General features: G+C 48.7%; 3 protein-coding genes across 5 annotated transcripts; 2 read left to right on the top strand and 1 right to left on the bottom strand.

The window, feature by feature from the left end:
• Positions 1–1,002: 1,002 nt before the first annotated feature.
• On the top strand, positions 1,003–5,673 carry SRSF2 (serine and arginine rich splicing factor 2). Of its 3 annotated transcripts, XR_014616623.1 has the most exons (5): positions 1,003–1,148; positions 1,284–1,692; positions 2,221–2,531; positions 3,642–3,751; positions 4,268–5,673. XR_014616623.1 is itself a non-coding variant. In XM_084218378.1 (4 exons), the coding sequence occupies exons 2-3, from the start codon at positions 1,331–1,333 to the stop codon at positions 2,522–2,524; spliced, it is 666 nt and encodes a 221-aa protein (XP_084074504.1). In that variant the 5' UTR covers positions 1,003–1,148; positions 1,284–1,330; the 3' UTR covers positions 2,525–2,531; positions 3,642–5,673. The 3 variants fall into 3 exon arrangements, 2 of the variants coding, with proteins under 2 accessions (XP_084074504.1, XP_084074505.1); XM_084218378.1 differs by having other exon boundaries at positions 3,642–5,673; XM_084218379.1 differs by having other exon boundaries at positions 1,008–1,692; positions 3,642–5,673.
• METTL23 (methyltransferase 23, arginine) lies at positions 5,497–7,258 on the bottom strand. The gene is made up of 5 exons (XM_084218377.1): positions 7,061–7,258; positions 6,877–6,981; positions 6,551–6,788; positions 6,132–6,216; positions 5,497–5,827 (listed from the first exon to the last, which is right to left on the bottom strand). The coding sequence occupies exons 1-5, from the start codon at positions 7,139–7,141 to the stop codon at positions 5,626–5,628; spliced, it is 711 nt and encodes a 236-aa protein (XP_084074503.1). The 5' UTR covers positions 7,142–7,258; the 3' UTR covers positions 5,497–5,625.
• Positions 7,259–7,663: 405 nt separating this feature from the next.
• JMJD6 (jumonji domain containing 6, arginine demethylase and lysine hydroxylase) lies at positions 7,664–21,629 on the top strand. Its single transcript, XM_084218628.1, has 7 exons — positions 7,664–7,908; positions 8,655–9,043; positions 11,882–12,168; positions 13,402–13,537; positions 13,655–13,793; positions 14,430–14,557; positions 16,192–21,629. Exons 1-7 carry the CDS (start codon positions 7,780–7,782, stop codon positions 16,226–16,228), a joined length of 1,245 nt encoding a protein of 414 aa, XP_084074754.1. The 5' UTR covers positions 7,664–7,779; the 3' UTR covers positions 16,229–21,629.
• Positions 21,630–24,377: the final 2,748 nt, after the last annotated feature.

Here is a 24,377-nt window from a genome sequence, read left to right as displayed (position 1 = left end):
TTCATATTGATACTGTCATTGGATTAATGAGTAGAAAATAAGTCTCATTTCTATTCTTTAAGTTAGTGTTATAGAAGACCTAGGTAGAAACTTTCAAAATTGTTTTGAGAATGAGAACTAGATGCTACAGTTCAGGAATTTGGGCATTTTATTCATGCCTGAGGTGACAGAGATACAACTTTTGGGATGGGGGGAGCAGCTTTCTCAGAACTCCTTGGACTCTGAGAAGCTGCTTGTCACCCTTACACAAGGGTTGTGCAAATCTTCTCCCACAGCACGACCTTGCAGAGCGGGCCGATAATGAGGATGGTTTTACTATTTCCCTGCTCGGCTCTCGCAGGCACCGAGGAGCCGGTGGGCACCGCCTGGGCCGCGGCGCGGATCCCCCGCGGCACATCCAGAGCTGGCGGGGCGGCGGAGCCTTCCCCGGCCACCGCTGCCCGCAGGGATGATGGAGAGCCCGCGGAGAGCCCGCTCCGGGCTGCCCGGCCCCTCACAGCCGCCACAGGCACGCAGCGGAGCGCGGGCAGGAAAGGCAGCGAGCTCCCACCGCAGCTGCTCCGGGAGAGCCGCTCTGGCAGACCCCGGCCCCGTTCCCCTCACGGCTCTCCCCTCCGCGTCCGCCATTTTAAACCGTCCCCGCCCGCCCGCGCCACAAGCGATTCACTTCACCATCACTTTTTATTCCAGCGGCGGGGTTTTGTCGCCCCTCTCCCTCTCCCACACACACGCTGCTGTGCCCTAATTTCTTTTCTTTTTATTGTTATTGCTATTTTGGGGTGGGTTTTTTTACGGTTTTCAACACACATTGTTCAAAAATTTCCCCGCCTCCACCGAGCCCTTCCGGGTCACGGCGGCGGCGTTTCAACAGCCACTTTCCAACCGCAGGGCGAATTATTAATTTAAGAGGGGATTCCCCACGCTCCCTCCGGGACCACCTCGCGGAAAAGGAGGAAAAAGGGATCGGGGGTCGCTCCCGCGGCGCCGCGGGCGGAGCGGCGCCGCGTTTCCTTCCGGGGCGCCGCCGGCCATTTTGTGGCGTTAAGCCGCGCGCGCGGGCGGTTCCCTCTCATTTCCTCGTCGCGGCGGGACGGGGCGGCCGCTCCTGGCGCTTCGCTCCGGCCTCGGGCCGCCCCTCGGACCCTGAGGTGGGTGCTGCTCCCTGCGGACCCCGCGGCTTTCCCCTATGCGCTGTAGCTCTCCTCCTTTTTGGACTCGCCCCGCGGCGTGAGGCGCGTCGCCCTCAGGGCCGCGCCGGCTGCTGACCCCCTTGAACCCCTCAGGTTTATTCTCTTCGTCCGCCGCCGCCCCTTAGGGGCTCCTGCCCACCATGAGCTACGGCCGCCCGCCGCCCGATGTGGAGGGCATGACGTCCCTCAAGGTGGACAACCTGACCTACCGCACCTCCCCGGACACCCTCCGGAGGGTCTTTGAGAAATACGGCCGCGTGGGCGACGTCTACATCCCCCGGGACCGCTACACCAAGGAGAGCCGCGGCTTCGCCTTCGTGCGCTTCCACGACAAGAGGGACGCGGAGGATGCGATGGACGCGATGGACGGGGCGGTGCTGGACGGCCGGGAGCTCCGCGTGCAGATGGCCCGCTACGGCCGCCCGCCCGACTCGCACCACAGCCGCCGCGGGCCGCCGCCCCGCCGGTACAGCAGCAGCGGCTACGGCCGCCGCAGCCGCAGGTGAGCGCCGCAGAACGGGCAACGGAGTTTGGGCAGTAAATGAGATAAACCTTAGCTGTGCGCCTGTGCAGTGGGAACCGTTTGTTTTCATGTTGGTTGCCTAGAGAGGTAGTGAGGTCTCCGTCACTGAGTGGTAGGGACACAGAGTTGAGCCATGCGCTTTAGGCCGATCCTGCTTAAGCAGGGAGATTGGACAGGATGACCTACTGTTGCCCCTTCCAGCCGGACCGATTCTGGCATTCTGTGCCCTTATCCTGTGAGTTTCGCGGCTGGGAAGAGGAAGTGGGGGTTTACTAGAGGTTTACTAGCACCGGCACGTGGGGTTCCCTCGGAGTGGAAGAGTTTCGCCCTGTAGTAGGTTTAGCCCCCGGCCACTCTGAACAATGGCGCCCTCGTAACACTCATTTTCTTGCCCACGTGCGTGCTGTTCCGCCTTCCCTGTCCCGCAGCCCTCGCTCCAGTCCGTGCATCACTCGTGATCAACTTCTAACGCGCCCTTTTTTTTTCTTTCCTCCTGGTGTGTTTTAGCCCTAGAAGACGCCGTCGCAGCCGATCTAGAAGCAGGAGCCGCTCTAGGTCCCGTAGTCGGTCCCGCTACAGTCGATCCAAATCCCGGTCTCGCACACGCTCTCGGTCTCGCTCCACCTCCAAGTCCAGGTCTGCTAGGAGATCCAAGTCAAAGTCCTCATCTGTCTCCAGATCCCGATCCAGGTCAAGATCCCGGTCCAGATCTAGAAGCCCTCCCCCTGCCTCAAAGAGGGAATCCAACTCTAGATCCAGGTCTAAGAGCCCTCCTAAGTCTCCGGAAGAAGAAGGAGCTGTATCCTCCTAGGAGCATGGTAATGTACCTCGGGATCAGCACAGGATGCATGTTACTTTATTAGAGCACTTAGGTGGGGTGTTGGGTAGTTCTTGGAGCATTAATAGCCTGAACCAAGTGAATCCTAGTGGGGCACATTGTTAGTTGTTGGTTTTGGTTTTTTTTTTCTTGAGCAGTGATTTTTTTGGTTATTGATTTAGGGAAATAATTACTGAAGGGTTTTCTACGGAGAAATTTTTTTTTTAAACAGAGAAAATGTTTTATTGCAAGATTAATGCCTTGGTTTTAATAAAATATTGTATGAGACGCAACCTATGATGAAAATGACTATTTCTTACTGTATTTATCCAACATCTGCATTTTCCCCTTTAAAGCTGCGGTCTCCTGTTTGCTAAAAGAATATTGGCCAGTATTGCAGATTTTAACTGATTTGGCTGATCCTCCAGGGACCAGTTTCTGTGGGCGTGTGTTGGAGCAGGTTTGTCTTACACTGTTAAAGATACACTATCCTTTTAGAACGGAAGATCGGTTCAGTGGCCATTGTACTGACTGGAGGTAATAACTGTCCTAGAAAAGTGGTAAATTCCTTGCAACGAGAAAACCACGGAAACTAGTTTTTCCTCAAGTCGACATCTTGAAGAGGCATCTAAGGATACACCGGGTGGGGAAAGGATAGTGTGTCTTTAACCCTTCAAACTGTTTGGTCCTATTTTTTAAAAGGAAAGGGCCTGAGCTAGCTCTGGAGTTAGATAATTGTAGCAAAATTAGTCACATTTTCGGTTTTGAATGCCAATTAGAGCTTAGTTAAGTCTTTATGAAGAAGTATTAGTTTCGTAACTTCTATAGAACTCTGAATTGAGTGGTGAACAGGCTGAATTGAAGTTAATTGTGGCTTGATCTACAGCCTGATGCTTATTCTCCTTTGTAACTAAATATTTTGACCAAACCTTACATTTGGCCTCTGAAGTAAAGCAACACATGGGGGGAGGTGGAACACTGTGGAAATTCCTAAAACTTAATTAAATTAGTCAAAGCCAGTTGAAACACAACTAGAAGTATCCCTGAAGTCATCCACATCCAAAATGGACAAGGTAGAAACCTGGCTGAATTTTTCTCTCTTCAAACCTAGATGCTTCAGCTAAATGAGAACCCAGATAAAGGACGCCTTTGGGGGGAAAAGATCGCTTGAGTCTTCAGCCCACTGGAGAGACCCTGGCCGAGCAACCAGCTGTTGAAAAGGTTATTTTGTAACATTTTGTCTAACTTTTTACTTGTTTAAGTTGCGCCTCAAGTGGCAGATTTTACATTTTATGTGCCATTTTGTTGCTGTTATTCAAATTTCTTGTAATTTAGTGAAGTGAACGACTACCGATTTCAATATTGGCTTGGATATTTGAGGTAAAACTTCATTTTTGTTTATATAGTGCTGACTTCTATTGGAAATTAAAACCGATGGTAACTTGCTGCCTCCAGTTTCATACTGAGGAATCATGCAGCCATTATATGCTGATAGCTAACTGTCAAAAAGTACTCTCAATTTTATTTTGATTCTTTAAATGAAAGTCCACAAAACTTCAACTTGAAACTTACTGTAAATGCTTTTTTTTTATTTTAAAGAAAGAAAAAACTTTGACTTAAAATAGCATCTTCAAATTCAAATTGGTAGAAATCTTTTCAGGTGACAGTTGATATTTGCAAGGATTGTTTTATCAGACTCAATTCTAATCTCTTCTCTTATGTATTTTTGTGCACTAGGCGCAGTTGTGTAGCAGTTGAGTAATGCTGGTTAGCTGTTAAGGTGGCGTGTTGCAGTGCAGAGTGCTTGGCTGTTTCCTGTTGTCTCCTGATTGCTCCTGTGTAACGATGCCTTGTCGTGCAGAAACAAATGGCTGTCCAGTTAATTAAAATGCCTGACAACTGCACTTCCAGTCACCCGGGCCTTGCGTAAAAAAAATGGAGCATACAGTGAGCACATCTAGCTGATGATATACACACCTTATTTTTTCCAGAATGGTAAAACTTACCAACCTACATATATGAACTTACATATGAGAATTGTAATGTTAAGCAAAGAAATGGTTCATTCCTTTGTAAGTACTGATTGGTGTATCTTTTGCTTAAGACATTCTGTACTATACCCACTGTCTCTGTAGTTAATATTAAACATTTTTTTCTGTGTTAACTTTTCTCAACTTAATGTCTTGGGTCAGCTTATTTTTAGCTTGAAAAGATTTCTGCAATTATACTGTCAATGTTTAACTTCTATATAGAAAATGCATTCTACTGCTTATAAATTTTATCCACTGGGGTTGCTTTGAAATTACTGTGGGCAAACTTTAATTAGTATTGTTACTAACCCAATGTTGTGTGGCAGGTGGTAACAAACCAGGCCACAAACACAGACCCAGACGGGGATGGTGTTGTGGGTGGTCCACACTGAGCAGTACTAATAATTGCATTGCTGTGTGCTTGCCCTGGCTCACCAGGCTGCTGCTTGACAGGGGCTGATCTTTACAGTGATGATTTGATTTGGTACCAAATGACTTGTAACTTCAAACATCTGTGTCAAGGGTTATTGTAATGCCTTGTTTTATCTTATGCATGTATGTTAAATGGGAATGGAAACATCTGAATACTGGCAGTATGGCTTTGTTGAGGATTAAAAGTACTTTTCTACAAACTGAGGAGTTTGTATGTTCTAGGTTAGTGCAGTCTCCACACTCATTTACCAACAGAGGGGCTGGATTTTGTATGTGGAACTTTGGGAAGGATTCTCAGTCCTGGGAAAGGGATCTTATGGGAATCAGTTTTTTGTATTTTTAAAAAGTGCAGTTACCTTTTTATAGCTGAAGCTGTGGATTTAGGTTGGATCTTGTGGATTTCCAGGTTAAGCTCTGTTGTGTAGTGGCTCACATGATGGAATTGAGGCTCTGAACTATTTCATTGACTTGGGGGAGGAACACAAATTTCTCAAAAGCCATAGCTGGAAAACCAAACAGCTTTATTTTTACAATGCATGTTTTAGGAATTGCTGCTTCCCCAAAATATCCATGAGGTTTGCTGTAAATCAGGACTGTTCTCTGCAGCTCTCTGCTACAGTGAACAGCTGAGTATCACCTTGTACTGCAATCTAAAGTGGAATAAAGTGAAGTGCCCTCTGATTGTGCTAGTGAGATGATCATCATTTCAATTGTGTGTCTTCCTGGCATAGAGGAGCTGGCCAAGTGCTCTTTGTCTGCTCCAAAGGAGTGCAGGGGAATGTGGATGCTCTTCAGGTTCCATTTGTGGAGCAGAGCCTCGATAGACCAGTCAGCACTGAGGGGAGGAAAAGGAGTGAAAACCTAACCCAGGGTTATCACTGCTACAGTAACTCCAGCAGGCTGTCACCAAACTAGTCCAGCACAGATGGGTTTGCATCAGTCTTCTACCTCACACCAAATTGGTGGTTCGTGGATTATTTTCAGATTTTGTTACCTCCAGGGTTTATTGGGCAAATAGCAGCCTGACTTGCAATAAAGAGCTTTTCAGAGTCAGAGTGGTGCTGCCACAGAGGAGTTGATGCTCATCCACAGCTGAGACAGGAGTTAAAATTTGAGTTTTAAATATGAAAAAAATTTACCTTCGGACTTGATATGTTGTCCAGAATTGAGCATGTGGGTTCTTCTCCAACAAGAAGTAAATTGTAGTTAAAATATCTTCAAAGTCTGTGTAAATTGGGGAGATAAAGCAGTCTGGGTTAGTCTCAATTCCAGGTGTGGATAAATCTGCCTGGTTCTATGAAATGGTAATTACAAATCAATGCAAGCACAGTGTATCTGTGTATGAGAGACCCAAGCAGGGCATGAAGGGACTCCGTTATTTACTTAATCTTCTACTCCCACACCCTCAGCTGTATTTATGACAGTCTACACTAGAATTACCCCAGTGTAACAAGGTCAGTAGCACAGTGTCACCTGATCTACTGACACCGTTCCCAGCAGTACTCGGACAGAGCTCCTTGCAGTCACAAACCAAAAATACCTAAGAGCATTAACGTACCTTTGGGGTCAAAAAAGACATCTGAGCCTAAAATAATGTCTACGGGCGCAAGAGAGAGCAGCTCTGGGGACACGCGGCCCCAGGTGAGGCCGAGGACGGGCACGTGGGGCAGGCGGTTCATGAGGCAGCTGCTGCGGCAGCTCTGCAGGCACTGGGGCAGCTCCTCGCTGTCCGACAGGATCACCTGGGCACCGCACCTGGCGGCCACCACGCCGGGGAGACTCACACCGGCACCGATCTGAAACCACAGCGTGTTCGTGGAGACCGCGGGCGGAGCCTGACCCGCAGGGCACGAGAGGGGGAACCGAGCGGGGAGCGGGCGGTACCTCCAGCACTCGCTTGCCGGGCAGGCTCCGCCTGTGCGCCCACAGGTATTGGGCCAAGACCACGGCGCAGGGCCACACGTACGTGCCGTACTGCGAGTCCAGCACCTGCAAGACACGGGGCGAGACGCTGTGCCGGGATGCCGGGAGCTGCCGCCGTTCCCCGTGTCCCGGCTGCCCCCGGTACCTCGGGCACGCGCACGGCCAGCGCCGCCGGACCCTCCTCGAAACGGTACCGCCGAGCGCGCTGCCGCCGCGGCGCCGCCATGGGCCAATCGCGGGCAGACACGTATTGGCGCCAGGCCGTGCCGGCCAATCGTCGCCTCCCCCCGGCGCGACGTCACGCGGAGCGCCGCCGCGGGCGCTGATGGCGATGAGGCGTTCGCCCAGCCGCGGCCTCCCCCCGGGGCCGCGGTTAAGCCGGGCCGCTCCCGCCCGCGCCGCTGCCCCGGCGCGGCGGGGCGGGCGCCTCCGCGGGCTGCTTCCCGGAGAAGGGAGGAAACCGGGTGACACGCGGTCGGCCCGCCACTGTCCGGGGAGCAGCAAGCGCGGAGGGCGGGCCCGCCGAGGGAAGGGCAGCGGCGCCGGTGGGCTCCCGGGGCGGCCGCGGAACTCGGCGGCCAACGGCGCGCGGTGCCCGCGCTGCCTCCGTGCCGCCCGCGCTGCCCTTCCTCAACATGGCGGCGCGGGGGCGCCGCTTCCCCAGCATCGGCCAATCAGCACCGAGGCGTGGCGGAAGCCGAGGCGCAGCCGGCCAATGGGAGTGCGTCGGGGGCGGGGCCGCGGCGACAGCGGCGGCACGGGGTGAAATTTCTGGAAGGTGCGGCCGGAGCGGGGCCGGGATCGGGGTCGGCATCAGGGTCGGGCCGGGGGCCGCGGGCGGTGACGGCCCCCAGCGCCGCCGCCATGAACCACAAGAGCAAGAAGCGGATCCGTGAGGCGAAGCGCAGCGCCCGGCCCGAGCTGAAGGACTCGCTGGACTGGACCCGTCACAACTACTGCGAGACCTTCCCCCTCAGCCCCACCGCCTGCAAGGTGCGTCGGGCGCAGGGGAAAGAGAGGGATGAGGATTGAAAGGGTGGGAATGGGGAATGGAGGAGGGGAAATTGCGAATGGAGAGGGGCGCAACTGAGCGAGTCCTGCGGGAAAGAGAAGAGACCTGAGGGGAACGGAGGGGGCTGGGGGAATTGGGGTGGGGGCAGACTGGGGGTAGGGGAGCCCTGAGGGGACGGGGATGGAGAGGGCGACTGAGGGGTTGGGAAGGCCTGAGGTGAAGGGGGAGCTGCGGGACGGCTGATGGGAAGCGGGAAGGGGCCCTTTCCCGAGGCTGGGGTTGCCTCAGAGCTGGCGGCTGGGAGAGGTTCGGTGAGGGACGGGACTTTCTTCCCTCCACGTGGCGAGGCGTGTGGGAAGGTCAGGGCCCGCCGGGATGGAACGGGCACACACACAACTCCCAGGAGCGCTTCCCGGTGTCCCGAGGGAGTGAAACGCAGCAGGATGTGTCAGCCGAAAGGGCAGGGTGGCCTCCCCGCCCCGGGAGCTGCCTGGGTGCGGAGCTGTGCCAAAGGCTTCAGGCAGCGGGTGTCACTGATGTGTGCAGGGAGCGGGCCAGGAGAAATGGGGCTGCAGCCTCGGGGAGCTTAAAATAACACAGAGGCAGCTCCACAGCCGCGTGCTGTGTGGAGCAAAGGATATGTGTGCAGCACCCCCACAAGCAAGCGCAGCCCTAGGACTTTAGTCTGTCCTAATATCTGTCCTGCTTTACTCCCTTGGTTTCACAGGATAACGTGGAGAGGGCAGATGCACTCCAGTTAACAGTGGAGGAGTTTGTTGAGCGTTATGAAAAGCCTTACAAGCCCGTGGTGCTGCTGAACGCTCAGGTGGGCTGGTCTGCCCAGGAGAAGTGGACGCTGGAGCGGCTGAAACGCAAGTACAGGAACCAGAAGTTCAAATGTGGGGAGGACAATGATGGTTACTCTGTGAAGATGAAGATGAAGTATTACATCGAGTACATGGAAACCACGCGTGATGACAGCCCCCTGTACATCTTTGACAGCAGCTATGGAGAGCATCCCAAGCGAAGGAAACTCCTGGAGGACTACAAGGTCCCCAAATTCTTCACTGATGATCTCTTTCAGTATGCAGGGGAGAAACGAAGGCCACCCTACAGGTAGGGTGACAGCAAGACAAAACTGGGTGTTTTAAACTCATTGCTTGTTCCTAAATACCTGGGATTGTCTCACATAAAAAAGGGATATTTTTACATCATTTCTGAAATGAGTGTACAACTGTAATCCTGCAGGAGAGAAGGGCAGATTTTTATTTATAACAATTTTTTAAAATCTAAATTATTTATATCATAATTTCTCCTTTTGCCACCAGTGCTGCTACAGGCTTATGGTGTAGGGTTTTTTATTTTGATTCTGTTTAAGTCAGTTTACATCACTTCTTAGATTTTTTCAAAAATTACATAGTTACTGAGAGCTGTAAAGATCAGTTTTTGCTGTGTGTGCATTCTAGTGTTCAAATTTTAAATACCTCAGGAACAGCTCCTGGGTTTTGCACCAGTGGCTTATGTACAGTGTGGAATTTTGTTTAATTATGAGTCACTCCTTTTAAGGTAAAGATTTTAAGCTAGATTAGGATCTAATATGGGCACCAGTTCTTAGCTCCCCTTTGGATGGTTTTGAGAGAGAACAATATTTCCCATCTATGTAGTCTTTTCAACTCTTTATTTTTGCTTCAGCTTGAAAGAGGGTGAAATGACATTGCATTCATAAATTCAAATGCAGCAACCTTGTATTTGGGCTTTAGATAAAAAGCCATTTTTATCTATGTTACTATGACACTTCATAACTCTGTGAGCTTAAATTGAACCCTCCCAAGTAATTAAAGTCTTTACAGTGACATTATAATTGTCAGACAATGCCTGTTGCTCTTTGAGTGCCATGAGGCTGTGATGTGGTTTATTTAAATAAAATTGAGCAAGAGCCCATCAGTAATGGCACTTTCCTCTGCAGTCTCTCATGTGTCTATAGTCCAGTTGTGCTTTTGCAGGAGTGAAGCAAGAACCTGATTCCATTTGAGATCACTGAAGGAGGTGTTTTTACAGTGCTTTTCATAATTCTCTTCTAAGAACATACAATGCTGTGGTCAAACACAAAACCACACTGGGGTAGTAGAAACTGAATACACTTAATGACCTAGAGATCATTTACCCAAGTTAGAGGTGAATGAGAGAATCTGGTTGTGATTCATTTATTTTGCTGAGTGTGTCCCCCAGACCCTCCCCACCTACTGGCACATGCTGAGCTCCTTGCTCTTGGTCTTGGTATCCAACTTCTTGTATTTTGTTCTGGAAAATGTTGGTATTTTTCAGGCTTTTTTGAGAGCTGAGGGATGCACGAGAGCACAGTAATGTCTCCTGGAGTTAGAGGGTTCATCTAGGTACAGAAATGAGTGTACAGTACTTTCAGAGCATAATTGAAAATCTGACAAGAAGTGCTGCTAATCATATGAGGAGGATACGACCTCTACAGGTTGATCTCTGGGTTGAGGGGTGTGTGATAGTGTGTAGACCTTAAAAGAACAATTGGTGCTGTTTAGCACATTTTTATTGGCATTGTTCCTCTTTAAAATAAAGATAGTAATTTCTGGAAGCCATTTACTGAAGCAGCTATTTTAATTTGTGGAAGGTGGCTGGGGTTTGCTTTCAGATTGAGTTTAGGAGTTGTGAAGTTTTTAATGGTTAATTTGATGTCTTGGGTCAAACTGTGTTTTGTTCATTGTAAGTTAAATGTTTGGAGGAAGGTGCTGGTAAATGACAGTGTTGCTAAATAAGGGGTTTAAAACCTGTGTGTGTAGTTTCAGGTTATTGTCAGAAAAAGGTGTTGAGCAGTGCATCTGTCTGTGCCTTCAGACAGACCTTTATGTGTATAATTTCTGATTTCTTAACAAAAGCCTTGACTGTTCTACCTGTAGTTTAATCAGCTTTCTAAGCATAATATGAATCTAAAGAGGGAATTTGCAATAGAAATGACAAACACCTGCTTATTTACAGCTCCTTTGTGAAGCAGGAAGAAATCATCTTGACAATCAAACTTTACAGTCCTACAACTGATGCTGACAAATGGTCCTTCAAAACCAGTTTGATTTACGCTGGTACTGGAAAGGGGAGATGGAGAACTCGCTGTATTTTCTGAACCTTTGCATTCCTCTTGCTGGGCATCACCCTCCTGTCACTACACCATGAAGGGATTGTGTTGGTGCTTTAGTATCTGCACTCTCTGCTGCGAGTTAAACAATTATTGTCATTTTTTCCTCTTGGTGCCTGGTATGAAATCACCTCACACTGCTTTTTCTGGTGTGGTTGGTCTTACTGCTCTGTTCCAGGGGAAATGAGCAGTTGAAGGTGCTGCTGCAGTTAAACATGTACAGTAGATAAAGTTCTCCACTGGGAGAAATAAACCTTGTAAATGGGCAGTGGGAATATAAGCCTCAAATCCTGAATGGTCACTGGAGAATAAGCTCCATGTAGTTAAGTGTTGGAATGAAAAGCCTCTTGTGAATGAACAGAAGGGGAAGAGAGAGGCCGGGGTTGTGTAACTTGCTCTGTTCCTTGTTGTTGCCTTTTGTTCCTCATTGTTCTGCAGTTCTGATCTGTTTGTGCAGCAAATTCTAGAAAACCATAGGAGAATCCCCCTGCCTGGGAAGAATCCCAACACAAGCAGTTGGGACTTAATCACGCTCATAAACTTTGAAATAATTATTTTATTGAAGAACTATTTAAAACAAAATACAGCTATGACATATAAAAAGTCATTCTCACTTACTTATCCCACAGTCATTCCTGTCCCAATTCATATAGGATTTGAGGTTAAACTCCTGTTATATCCTTTTGCTGCAGTGTGAACTTAACAAAATCAATAATGTCAATGAAGGAACTGTAGTTACTTTAATTTCTAGCTGAATGTGCTCTATGACTAAAGCACTTTTCTCCTCCATGCAGATGGTTTGTGATGGGCCCACCTCGTTCTGGAACAGGAATTCACATTGATCCCTTGGGAACCAGTGCATGGAATGCCTTAGTCCAGGGACATAAGCGTTGGTGCCTGTTCCCAACCAGCACCCCCAGAGAGCTGATCAAAGTGACACGGGAGGAGGGGGGCAACCAGCAGGACGAGGCCATCACCTGGTTCAATGTCATCTATCCTCGCACACAGCTCCCCACCTGGCCCCCCGAGTTCAAACCCCTGGAAGTCTTACAGAAACCAGGAGAGACAGTCTTTGTGCCAGGTATGTGCAAATCTCTCCAGGAGGGTAATCTGGGAGAAAAAAAGCATATTTGTAACATTTCTGTGTCATAGAAATGAAGGGAACATTTCAGCTTTCTTAGATGGTCCATTTCTTACAAAACAAGAGCTCAGTTACTCCTGAATGTCACAAAACGTGTGTGACCTGTGGCATAGGATTGCATGTAATAGAGATGGCAAAACAAGTGGGATTTAAATTACAGCAGCACAGGAATGTAGTCTCAACTAAATTGCAGTAATAGAAAGCTGTCAGGGCGTAAAATAATAGAGGTGTTTGAGCCCCAGGAACTCTTAGGCAAAAATGTTTGAGTTTATACATGCTGGAGCAAATTCATGGCTGAATTTTGCATGTGAATTTTTCTTAGCTGTGGGAAATGAACTACTTAAAGGCACTGACACCTTCCACCCACCTCTCTGTGGTTATGCTTCATTTTGCATTTGAAATCAAAAGCTAAATAAAGCTTTGCTAAAGATGCCCTTCCCTCTGAGTGGCTGCACACTGTGTGCCCATTGTAAGTGGGGGTGAGGTGAGTTCAGTACCAGATTCTAACCTCTGAATCTTGCATCATTTATGTGCAGCACAGCCCATAGTTTCTGTCCACATTGCTTGTGTCTAACATCCAGCTGACTTGGTGTGTGAGGGGTGCCTTGTGATTGTCTTGGCACTTATTAGTGACTCCTGAGTGTACCTTCTGTTAAGAGTTTGTAGCTGTCGGGTTCCATTAAACTGTTCCCTCAGTCTTTTCTGAGCCTCTAAGTGGGTTGTAAGAACTCCACTATTTTTATCCCGTGTGGAAAAACAATTTTGCATCTATGTTTAGATGAAAGGTTAGTCTGTAGTCATAAGAACCTTGCAAAATCAGCGTGGAAAGTGCTCTCAGCTGAACAGAAAGGTCTCTGTGCAGTCTGGAGTACAATGGCTGCTGCTGTTAAATAAACTGTCAGCAGCCAGCGTGGTGCTGTCAGGTCACATCTTCAGTCCTGGGTGTGAGCTGGGTAATTTGGTCAGAGCATGGAGCTGCCTTCTGTAACAAGAAGCTGTCAGGCACTGGGGTGAAAGCTGAAATAAGACAGGAAAGATGATGGGTTGGAAAACTCACCTGGGTTTGGGAGATAAGGTCCAGTTCCACCTGCACTGTGGGAAAGGTGTTCTTGGCTGTTCTTGCACTTGCTCTCTGCCATGCAGCCACCAATGGTCACTGGTGTTGTGTTTTAGGTGGCTGGTGGCACGTAGTCCTCAATCTTGACACAACTATTGCCATCACACAAAACTTTGCCAGCTGTACCAACTTCCCAGTGGTGTGGCACAAGACAGTAAGAGGGAGACCGAAACTGTCAAGGAAATGGTACAGGTAAGAGATTCAGTAACTTTCTTTGTATGTTCTCCATTGAAAACAAAACCTAAAAATATTCACTTATGTGCAGTGTTACAATTCGAAGGCTAACCCTGAAATTTTAACTGTATTTAGGATCCTAAAGCAGGAGCATCCTGAATTGGCAGCCTTGGCCGATTCAGTTGACCTGCAGGAATCTACTGGTATTGCTTCTGACAGTTCTAGTGATTCTTCCAGTTCATCAAGTTCCAGCTCCTCAGACTCTGATTCAGAGGTAATGCTTTTTACTGCAGTAGGTTATCCATATTCTGTATTTACATTGTTTTTCCATACCTGATCATGTGCCTTCATCCTTATATTCATACCATATGGAATAAATTAATGAAAAGCAGCTAAACCAATCTACATGGTGGAGGAGCCTGAGATCTTAGCAGGTTCTCTTTGCTGAAGCCTCTCTTCACATTGCTAAATGGATTCAATCTGTTTGATCCGTGTCTATATTATATATAAATCTGTCACTCATTTAGCTTGTGGAAAATAGCTGCAAAGTGAATCTTCTAAAAATTGTGAGAGGCTAAAAAATCCAAAACAGGTCAGTTATCAGGTCAGAGTGCTCACCTAAATCCTTCAGAAGCCAAAGTCTTCTCTTGGAAGAGGAGGTCCTTCTAGGGATCAAAAGGAACACGTTCATTGTCTTGCCTCAAGTCAGCTTTAGCCTGTGATGAAATCCAAAACCGTTTCTGTTCCTGACTTTTAAATACTTAATTTAAAATTTCCTTAATGTGTCTAGCCTAAAACAGCACGTCCTTTGACCTCAGGGTTGCTGAGCTCAAAGAACTTGTGGTGAATTGCACAGCACAGACAGTTGTGAGGTTCCTCTGAACTGTGGTTTCATCTTTCCATGCTGCAGTGTGACTCTGGCTCTGAGACAGAGGGGATGATGCACCGCAGGAAGAAGCGGAGGACGTGCGGGATGATGGGGAACGGGGACACGACTTCCCAGGACGACTGCGTGAGCAAAGAGCGCAGCTCCTCCAGGTGACCCAGGGCAGCTGTTGGTTTTAAACAAGCACAGGACAGCACAAGGGAAAGCTGGCACACTTCAGATAGGGAATTCCTTAGGAGAAAGGGATGGAGAGCAAGGGATTCCTTACAGGAATTGACCAGTGGTATCATCCCTCCATGAATATTTTAATTGTTCTAACAGAAAACTAAGATTATTGATGTTTTCTTTTTAAAAATCAGGGGTTTTATTTAATAAACAGTCTTATTACTTTTCTTAGTTGTCCCTTTTAATAGATGAAAGGATTTGATTCTGTCTTTGTTTAATGAGAGAGGTGGGATGTTTAAACTGCTCTTCAGAGAGCACAAATGAATAGTGAACAGTTAAAGATGAAGAATGATCAGGCAGCACTCAGATTTCAATGTCTTGTTCAAACAGAAAACCTTCAAGTAGTTGTATGGTTTCTCTTACTGCTGCCTGGACTATTTCAATTTGTTTCACTGTTTTATCTGTTAAAGACAAAATTCATCCTAAATTCCAAATGTCTGTGTTTACATTTTAAATAAATAAATAAATAAATACATCAATATCAAGCAAGTTCCAGTCAGTGTGGAAGGAGGCAACATTAATATTGCAAAATCAAGGGTAGATATGCTTAGGGTAAAGTTGCTGAGGAAAGCAATTCTCTAGACAGGCGAGGAGGTTAAAAAGAGTGGAACACTGGGAATCTGGGAGCATACTGCAGGGAAGAACTTAAACATTCTTTGCTAAATGAAGCATTTTTCTCATATAGCAGAGGCTTGCCAAAATTCTTAAGCAAATTCCTTGCAGCTTGGTTAACCAGTGCTGCTGGATTGGCCGCCTGCCTGCATTAGAGTGCTGGCCAGCTCTTGAGCTCTTGGATGCTCCAGGTTTGGCATGGATGCAAGTGCTGTGGTGGCTTAGTGTGTGGCTTGCTAAAGAAGGTGTGCAGCAGTAATTTACCTGAGGAAGTCCATATTCCAGCATGATTCCAGCCTGACTGCCTAGTGTGGGGACTGCCTGAAGGCCTGTGTGCTCCTGTAGATTGCTCTCTTATTTCCAGCAGTTGCTCATAACTGAATACAATTGAATTACAAGTACAGAGCATCATTAAAGGTTGGGGAGAACTGTACTGACTGCTTATTTTGCCCTGGAGGTTCCACAGTTTGCTTGTTATGACATTGTCAAATCCCATTTTGGCAGCCAGTGTGACTTCAGGCAGGGAATGAGCAGCAGGAGAGAACAAACCTTTAATATAGACCCTGGTTTAAAAAGAAAGCTGTAAAAATGCAGATCACGATGCAGATCTGTCTTTTTGAAAAACCCATGCACTTTTAAATTATTTGCCATTCAAATTTTGAAATGAATACCCTAAATATTGAAAATTAGCACCTTGCCTAGAACATTTGCTTTTTGGGTTTCTCTGTTCTGCCTCCCATATGTTGATTGTTTCACTCTGTGAGGGTGGGTGGGCGTTCTATTCCAGCTGTGTGATGGCTTAGTTGCTAGAAATGCTTCCAAACATGAAATCTTAACCTTGCTCATACAATGCTGGAGGAAGAATAAGCCTGAGATTAATCTGCATGCTGGGATCTTGTGCTCTGATACAAGGGGAATGCTTAAAGGCAGTTGTACCTTTTTTTAACAGGATTAGGGAATCTTGTGGAGGCCGCAGCTACCCCTGAGGGATAACACCACCTACCCAGAGGCAGCTGCTGGTGGAAGCTCTGTTAGCAGCCAGCCACTCTGTTCTACTCCCTTCTGCTTCTGTTTCTCACACTCCTTAAGTTTTTGTTACTCTTCCTCGATCCAGACATCTTCGTTTTGTGCTGTCCAAGGTTGGCTCCTGAATCACCTGTAGGGGAACACCCCAACTGTGTCCTTTGTGCAATGCTTTGTCCCCTCTGACCCCTGCACTACAACCCAGCTGTGGGTAAGGACATGCCAAGTATTTTGTGGGTCACAGAACTGGCAAGGAAGGCAACGGTCAGTTTTTAAAGAACTCTTTTTAAAACCAGCAGGTAAATGTAAAAACCTGCCTTGCTTTGACACTGTCATATGTTTACATGTTGTCCTGTACACTTGAGGAAAGGAACACCAGCCCTTTTGGCCTATGGGAATGACTAGTGGATCTCACACCAGAATTTTGGGAAGAACAAGGAGGATATGAGCTTCTGCAAGAACTGAGCTGTGGAAAATGAGTCCTTGGATCTTACCCTGCTGCAGGAGAACATTGCTGTCAGGGCTGGCACTTCCAAGTGTGTGTCTCTCAAAATCCTGGAATACGGGCACCTGGAAAGAACCCATCAGGATCCTTGAGTTCAACTCCTGGCCCTGCACAGAAACCAAGAACCCCACCCTGTGCCCAAGAGCATTGTCCAAACACTTCATGAACTCAGACAGGCTCAGTGCTGTCACCATTGCCCTGGGGAGCCTGTTCCAGTGTCTAACCACCCTCAGGGTGAAAAACATTGTTGTGATATCCAACCTAAACCTGCCCTCACTCAGCTCCAGCTGTTTCCTTGAGTCCTGTCACTGGTCACAAGAGTGAAGAGATTGGTACCTGCCCCTCTGCTGTCCCTCGTGAGGGTGCTGATGACCCAAATGAGGTCTGACCTCAGTCTCCTCCAGGCTGAACAGACCAAGTGACCTCAGCCACTCCTCATGCAGCTCCCCCTCCAGACCCTTCACCATCCTCATGGCCTCCTTTGGGGCTCCCAATGGCTTCATGTCTGTTAGATGTTGTGGTTCCCAAAACTACCCCCAGCACTGAAGGTGAGGCCACCCCAGGACAATCCCCTCCCTTTCCTGGCTGGCGATGCTGGGCCTGATGCCCCGAGGACATGGTTTGCCCTCTGGGCTCCAGGGCCCTGCTGACTCAGATCCAGCTTGCCAGCAGGCAGGAGTGCCTGGACCCCAGTGCAGAATGCTGCCCTTGCCCGTGTTAAACTCCACAGGGTTGGTGAGTGCCCATCTCTAATTCATTGAGGCCTCTCTACCCTTGAGGGAGTTGACAGCTCCTCCCAGTTTAGTGTTTTTGACAAACTCAGTATTCCTTCCAGTCCTGTGTCCAAGTCATTCATGAGGATGTTGAAGAGCACAGGGATGAGGATGGAGCCCTGCAGAGCCCCACCAGTGCCCAGTGCCAGTCTGGTGTCACCCTAGTCACGGTCACCCTTTGTGTCCAGCCTGTGAGCCAGTTGCTCGCCCATCTTGGAACACGGTTAACCAGCTGTGGGCTGGACAGTTTGTCCAGAAGGTCACTGGGAGAGACCATATCCAAAGTTCTGCTGAAGTCCAAAAGGTGACATCTGCTGCCTTTCCTACATCAGTGAGTTGGGTCACCCTGTCACAGAAGGAGATCAGATTCAACAAGCAGGACTTTAGCTTTGTGAAGCTGTGCTGGCTGTGACTGATGCCTGCACTGTCCTCTAGGTGTTTTTTAGTACTTCCCAGAGTCATCTCTTCCGTGATTTGGCACTGAAGTGAGACTGACAGGCCTGTGGTTTCCAGGGTCCTCCTGATGTTGAAAACTAGGATATTTGCCAGCTTCCAGTCAGCTGGAAACCCTCCAGATTCCCAAAACTGCTCAAAAATCATTGAGAGGTTTTGCCATGACATCAGCAGCATCTTGAGGATTCTCAGATGAATGCCATGAGGCCCCATGGATTTGTAGGCATCCATGTGGAGCAGCAGCATCCTGCTGCTTTGGGGTCGACTGGGAGTTGGACATTCACAGTTCTCCAGCTCAGGGCACTGAGACCCCCTTGGTCCATCATCTGTGCTGAAGACAGGCAAAGAAACATTAAACACCTCTGCCATGTCCATGTCTCTGTTTGTGAGGAGACCATCCTCATCCTGGAATGGGCCAGTGTTATTCCTAATTTGCTTTTTGCCATTAATATATTTGAAAAAACTCTTTTTTATTTCCCTCATGGTTCTGGCCAGTTTCATCTCCAGTTGAACTTTGGCCATATGAATTTTCTCCCTACAGTGGCAGCAGCATTTCTGTATTTTTTCCATGTCACCTGGCCTTGCTTCCACTGGGCAAACACCTGCCTTTTTCATCTTATTTCCAAAAGAAGATCCCTGTTCAGCCAAGGAAGGGAAGGTGGTGTGAATGCCCCAAGCACTGAAGCAACTTCAGCAGAGGTGGCCACCAACCTGAAGCATCTTTTGTGGTCTGAATCTGCGTGCTCCATGCACACAGCTGAGGTGCAACACCTGAACCAGCAGCAGCCCATCTGCTTCCACTCTGTCAGGGTGACAGGTAACAAAGCTGCACTAGCACCTTGTGATGGGAAGCTCAGTGGAGCAGGAGAATCCTGGAGTTTCTTGCACAGCAAAAACTGTGGCAGGAAAAGCATTTGCCAGTACTTCCAGTCCTCCAGGTGTGGTGTTCAGCACGTGGCAGCTGCTGACAAAGTCTGATTCTGGCAGGATCACATGTTTTGGGCTTGGAACACCAAACACTTCTGGGGCTGTGGGCTCACTCAGGCCAGTGCAGTTCACATCCCCAGATGGCTTTTCTTTGAGGTCATACATTCAGACCTTTCTAAAAGTTGCAGTGCCAATTTTAAAGGACTGAGGAGGGGGACATGTTGTTGTTTTATGCTTTTTAAAAATGCAATGTGTTGTTTAAGTCTGTGTAGATGCATTTGTATTATGCCAGGTAAAGCTCTCGTCCCCAAGGGATCTTTTGGAGCTGCTGGTTTGTTTTATTAGCAGGGGCTTGTGCTGGTGGTGTCTCTGTGTGGCTGAAATCTGAATTTCCCATGGGCTGCTTCAGTGGGTGCTCTTCTGAGCCCTAGGAGGTGGGTATAGAACTCACTTGAGCTGTTCTTTGGGAGAGGAAACTTGACAGCAGAAGTGCTGTGTATGTAATAAACACACAGCAATGCCCAGGCACTGATGAAAGAGCAAATTAAAGAGAGATTAAAGCCTCAACTGTGACTTTCTTAAACGTGTTTGGTTTGGTGGAACCTGGAGTGTTGCTTATCTGGGCTCCCTGATCCATTTTTAACCTTGTCTGTTCCTTATTTAAACACTCCTGGACCATATCCTTCTGTATAAAGGAATCCTAAATATGTTTTTTGGGATCTCTGTTTTTTAGTCTTTTGTGCCAGTAAGAGCAGTGTGGTGGTGGGGAAATGGAGAGAGGGAGGGTTTATTGATACATTTTTAGCTGTCCAGACTCCCAAATTTCCTGTAATAGATAGCCAGGCATAAGCAAGCACACTTGCTCTGTAGCCACTGCAGATTCTTCCACAAGATCACTTAAAAAATCCTCCAACTTCTCCAACTCCTGGCATTTCTGGCCAAGGCTGAACAGCCTGGGAGCCTGCACAGTCTGTGTGTGTCCTCTCAGAGATGTCTGCAGCTGCTGCCTTTTGGAATCATGTGGGGCCTGCAGAGGTGAAGGCTCACAATGCTCAGCTCTGTCACAGTGAGGGGAGTCCTTGGAGAGCTGTCCCTTTGTCTCTGGTGGCTGGGCAGCACCTCAGTGAGGTGCAGCTGCATTTGGCACATGTGGTTCGGTTTGCACAGTCTAAAATCTGATGTGAAAGCCTGATTGCTGTGCTGGGAAAGCCACACCTCTGCCTCTGGAAGCACAGTGGGGACATGCAGTGTGCAGAGCATTCTTCCATAGTGTGAAATAAAGCAATTCCAGGTGAAGCCTGTGTTGGTGTGACACCCCTGACAGAAAAGCAGCGTGTTTACAGCAGCCTGCAGACATCATGATACCAGCAACCCTCTCCTGACTGCTCCACAGGGCAATTCCTGCTGTGAAACAGTCTGTGCAGGCTTACCTGGGAATCAGGATTCTGGGATCTCCACTTCTTCCACTTCTGGCTTTTCCTTGAGCCACTTGGGTGAGTCTTTGAGCAGTGAGGAAAATCCCTACCTCACAGGGCTGTTGTGAGGCTGAACTGCAATTGCTGTGTAAGCCATCCACCCACAAAAAGTGTTCCATTCATCCTGAGCAACTTGAGCCTTCTGAGCCTGGTGGGAGCTTTTTGTAGCAGAAAACATTGGGGATGTTGTTCAACACTCTTGGCCACCTGGTGTTCTGTGGTGGCCCTTCCAGAATTGCTGTGTGGTACATAAATTGTAGCAGAACAAAACTTCCTGTTTTCACCAGGGTTGAGCTGTTGCAGTTCCATGGCTTGCTCTAAACAGGAGATCCTGCTAGAGCAGGATCTGGTTTTAAATAGGACTAGATGCAATTTTCTCATCAGGGAGTCAGCTTCTCTGGCCTTACAGGAATGGGGGGAGCTGGTGCTTCCCAGGCTAGGTTGTGCCTCACTCCGTGCTTGTGAGAAGCTGGCTGGGGAGAGTGGGCTCTGTGCTCTCATTTCTCCAGGCTTGTGCTTTTTGGGACATCCTTGGCTCTTGTTCCAACCCTGCTGCTTTTGTACTCTAGAGGCCCTGGATGCAGCTGGTCCAGCACCCTGTGCACCCCTCATTTCCTTGAGGCCCAGAGCAGCAGCACAGCTCAGCCTCACTTCTCTGGGGGCTGCTCTCTTCCCCAGGGATGGCAGAGAGCCTCAGGCTGGGTGTCATTGTCACAGTCCTGCCTGCTCCAGGAAAGGTGATGGGATTTGGGAGCTCTGCCTGTGCTTTAGAGCCTGGTGACAGACACAGGCTGGAGAGTTCAGGAGGAAGTGATCCAACACTCCATCAGAACCACAAATGTGGGCAAGAGGCACCAGTGCCAGCACCTGTTCCTGCACAAGTGCTGTGGGAGCAGGTGACACCGAGGAGCCTCTGGCAGAGCTTCCTCCCCTTTCAGGCCGTGTGTGCTGGCTCCAGTTTGTCTTCTCAGTTACATCAAACCTCTCCAAATGCTTCAAGGAAAGACAGCAGCCTCTTTCATAGCTAACCTCTACTCTCCCCCCTGAGTCCCCACCATTGTGGGCTGGGAAGTGAGACTGGTGGCTGAATGCAGGCTGGAATGCCTCTGGACACATTGTAACTGGGAGCATTTTGGCACCCCTGTTGCAAAGGGGGAAAGGAAAGTGTTACCCATTTGTGTGACAGTCCCACTGTCAGCTCCAAGCCCTGCCACTGCCCTTAGCTGCTTTTATCACCCATCCAGCAGAGCTGGGATATTTGTCTTGTTCTGATGATTGTGGTTTTGCTTTTTATTTTAAATAAAATCAATTATTTTGCATTATCCTGTCACTTTCTTTCATACTGTGATCTGAAATAAACCTTACAGGTGTGCACCTCTGTTTCCCAAAGTGCTAAATGTGCTGGGAACAGCTCTGGGGATGCTTAAGGGTTTGTCCATCTGTGCTGGGGTGGGGTTTGGAAGCTGCTGGGGTTGCACTGGCTCTGGGAGGTGAGTTTTGTTGCTAGGTTTGTTACCAGACTCTCCCACCTGCTCTTTGGCCCTGCCCTGGCCTCCCCAGTCTGTGTCACAAGAGGTTTCTGTGTTGTGTTTCTGGTGCCACCTCACACTGCCAGGAGGGGGTTTCATCTTGCAGGTGTCTGCTTTGGGCTGGCCACCATGGTGATCAGAGGGATGGAGCACTTCTCCCTCGAGGAAAGGCTGAGAAAAGTGGGATTGTCCAGCCTGGAGAAGAGAAGCCTCCAGGGTGATCTGATTGTAGCCTTCTGCTCCCTGGAGAGAACCTACAAGAAAGATGGAGAGAGACATTTTACAAGGGCCTGGAGGGACAGGACAAGGAGAATGGCTTCAAACTGACAGGGAGTAGGTTTAGCTTGGCTATTAGGAGGAAATTCTTCCCTGTGAGGGTGGTGGGGCCCTGGCACAGGTTGCCCAGAGAGGCTGTGGCTGCCTCATTCCTGGAAATGTCCCAGGCCAGGATGGATGGGCTTGGAACAGTCTGGGATCATGGAAGGTGTCTCTGCCCGTGGCAGGGGTGGAACAGGATGAGCTTTAAGGTCCCATTCTGTGATTCCATGATTCTAAATAAGCCCCACAGTGCAGAGGGGCTCTGTGGAAGGGCTGCACTCCAAGCAGAGGAGACAATCCCCAGAGCTGCCTCAAGGAGCCTGGCTGTGAGGTGGAACAAGGACTGGGAAGATGGGAGAACTTGTATATTTTGTCAGTGAGAGTTGTTGAAAGCAGTGACTGTAGGTAAATAAGCTGGAACAGAGTGTGGGACAGCAGCCCTGAGGCTTTTGAAATTTTTATAGCAATATATTGTAAAATGAAACACCTCAAAGAGTAAAAGGCTTTGTGGCAGCAGACAGGCAATTCACTCATTTCCACATAAACCTCTGTCCTCCCCTTCCCAGACTCTGCTGGAAACATTCTTCTTCTTTAGTGTCACCTATAAAGCATTTTTTTTTCTTCTTTCCAGTTGCCCTTCAGCAGCTCTCCCCATGCCCAGCTCACCTCCCCTGCTCGATGCACAATTAGCAAATGAGCCCCTCCTCTCCTTGTGGATGATCTGGGTGTGTCCTTGCCTGGCATTTAACAAACCCCAATTCCAGAAAATGCTGCAAGTTAATGGTGGCTAAAAACTGTACAGCCACTGCAGAAATGCTTTTATAATTGATCTCTCTTATTTTTCAGTCTGGAGAGGCAATTTAGAGACAATCTCACCATTCTTCCTCATTTGCAGGTATTGCTGGTACCTCCTGCAGTCCCTCTGTGGCCTTGCAATCAGGACTTGATTTATTTTTATTCCTCTTGATTTATCTACACATCTTTCTTTTTGTGACAGCTGCAATTTCATTTCAACAAGGAGGATGACACACTGATACTTAAATTCCTGCTGGGGAGACTGTGCTGCACCTTTGCCAACATTTCTGCTCCTTTCCTCCAGCCTGATGCAGAAGCAAATAACTCCTGCTTTTTCTTTTGTGGCAGTTGGAAAGCAAGTCATGGAGCAGGGCTGTGTCCCTCCTGCAGTGCCAGGCATGGCACTAAGACTGGTTTGGAGTTGAATGAACAGGCTTGCAGCACATTTTTTCTTTCAAGGCACATAAAGACTCCTCTGTGGGGCTCCACCTCCTCTGGTTCTGGAGAAGTGTGGATCAAGGCAGGTAGAGCTGGTTGGGAATGTGTTCAGAGGGAAAGAACCATTCCATGTCCCTCCTGGTGGCTCCCACCTGTGTGTGATGCCTGTGGCTGTGTCCTGTCCTTCAGCAGAGGGGCCTGCAACTGGGGCTGCCCCTGGAACAAATCCTGCAGCCTGCCCAGGGCAGGAGGAGGGGCAGGGCAAGCTGGAGCAGCAGCAGGATCCTGCCTGTCCCAGCTGTGCTGACAGGGAGAGGTGGACTGGGCTTTTCTGCTGCAGCACTGCCTTGTTTAGCCCCAAGGCTGTGTCATTTCTCAGCTGCTGCACTGCAGCTGGGGCTGGAATGGCTGCCAGTATCCAGGAGCTTTTGGAATATCAGCTTGTATCAGTGTGCTGTCAAGGGCAAGGCCAGTTGTACTGGTTGAAGACTTTGAAGACCCTCAACAACAACTCAGAGCCTGCCCTGGGTCAGGGATTAGACTGTAAAATGAATTAAGTGGTTGGAAAAGCTGTATGGGTGAGAGCAGAGGCCTCACAAGCAGAGGGGGAAGTGACAGGAGCTTAGGGAGGAGGTCTAGAACAAACACTTCCAGGAGAACTCTTGGGTTGGATCATTTCTTTTGGTGGAAGCAAGGAACAGCCATCCCCACCCCTGGGCTGAGCTCTGCTATTTGTGAATTGAACCCAAATATCCCTGAGGCAGCACACAGCCAGATGTCAAAAAGAAAATGAGAAGCCAGGCAGGTAGGGGAATGACCTGCAAGCCTGAAGAACAGCGAGTACAGGGGCATTTCTTGGGAGAGCTTCTCAATTCTGGCATCAGAACGGAGAGGGCTGT

This window comes from Fringilla coelebs (assembly GCF_963513975.1).
Source record: "Fringilla coelebs genome assembly, chromosome: 19".
Classification (NCBI taxonomy): domain Eukaryota; kingdom Metazoa; phylum Chordata; class Aves; order Passeriformes; family Fringillidae; genus Fringilla; species Fringilla coelebs.
This window is presented reverse-complemented; position numbering and strand designations above follow the sequence as displayed.

Coding starts and splice junctions, on each gene's coding strand:
- SRSF2 (XM_084218378.1), top strand. CDS start 1,331: ATGAGCTACGGCCGCCCGCCGCCCGATGTGGAGGGCATGACGTCCCTC. Junction 1,693..2,220: donor TACGGCCGCCGCAGCCGCAG/GTGAGCGCCGCA, acceptor GGTGTGTTTTAG/CCCTAGAAGACGCCGTCGCA.
- METTL23 (XM_084218377.1), bottom strand. CDS start 7,141: ATGGCGGCGCCGCGGCGGCAGCGCGCTCGGCGGTACCGTTTCGAGGAG. Junction 6,789..6,876: donor CCGGCAAGCGAGTGCTGGAG/GTACCGCCCGCT, acceptor CTGTGGTTTCAG/ATCGGTGCCGGTGTGAGTCT. Junction 6,217..6,550: donor TGTCTTTTTTGACCCCAAAG/GTACGTTAATGC, acceptor CAATTTACACAG/ACTTTGAAGATATTTTAACT.
- JMJD6 (XM_084218628.1), top strand. CDS start 7,780: ATGAACCACAAGAGCAAGAAGCGGATCCGTGAGGCGAAGCGCAGCGCC. Junction 7,909..8,654: donor TCAGCCCCACCGCCTGCAAG/GTGCGTCGGGCG, acceptor TTGGTTTCACAG/GATAACGTGGAGAGGGCAGA. Junction 13,794..14,429: donor CCTCAGACTCTGATTCAGAG/GTAATGCTTTTT, acceptor TCCATGCTGCAG/TGTGACTCTGGCTCTGAGAC.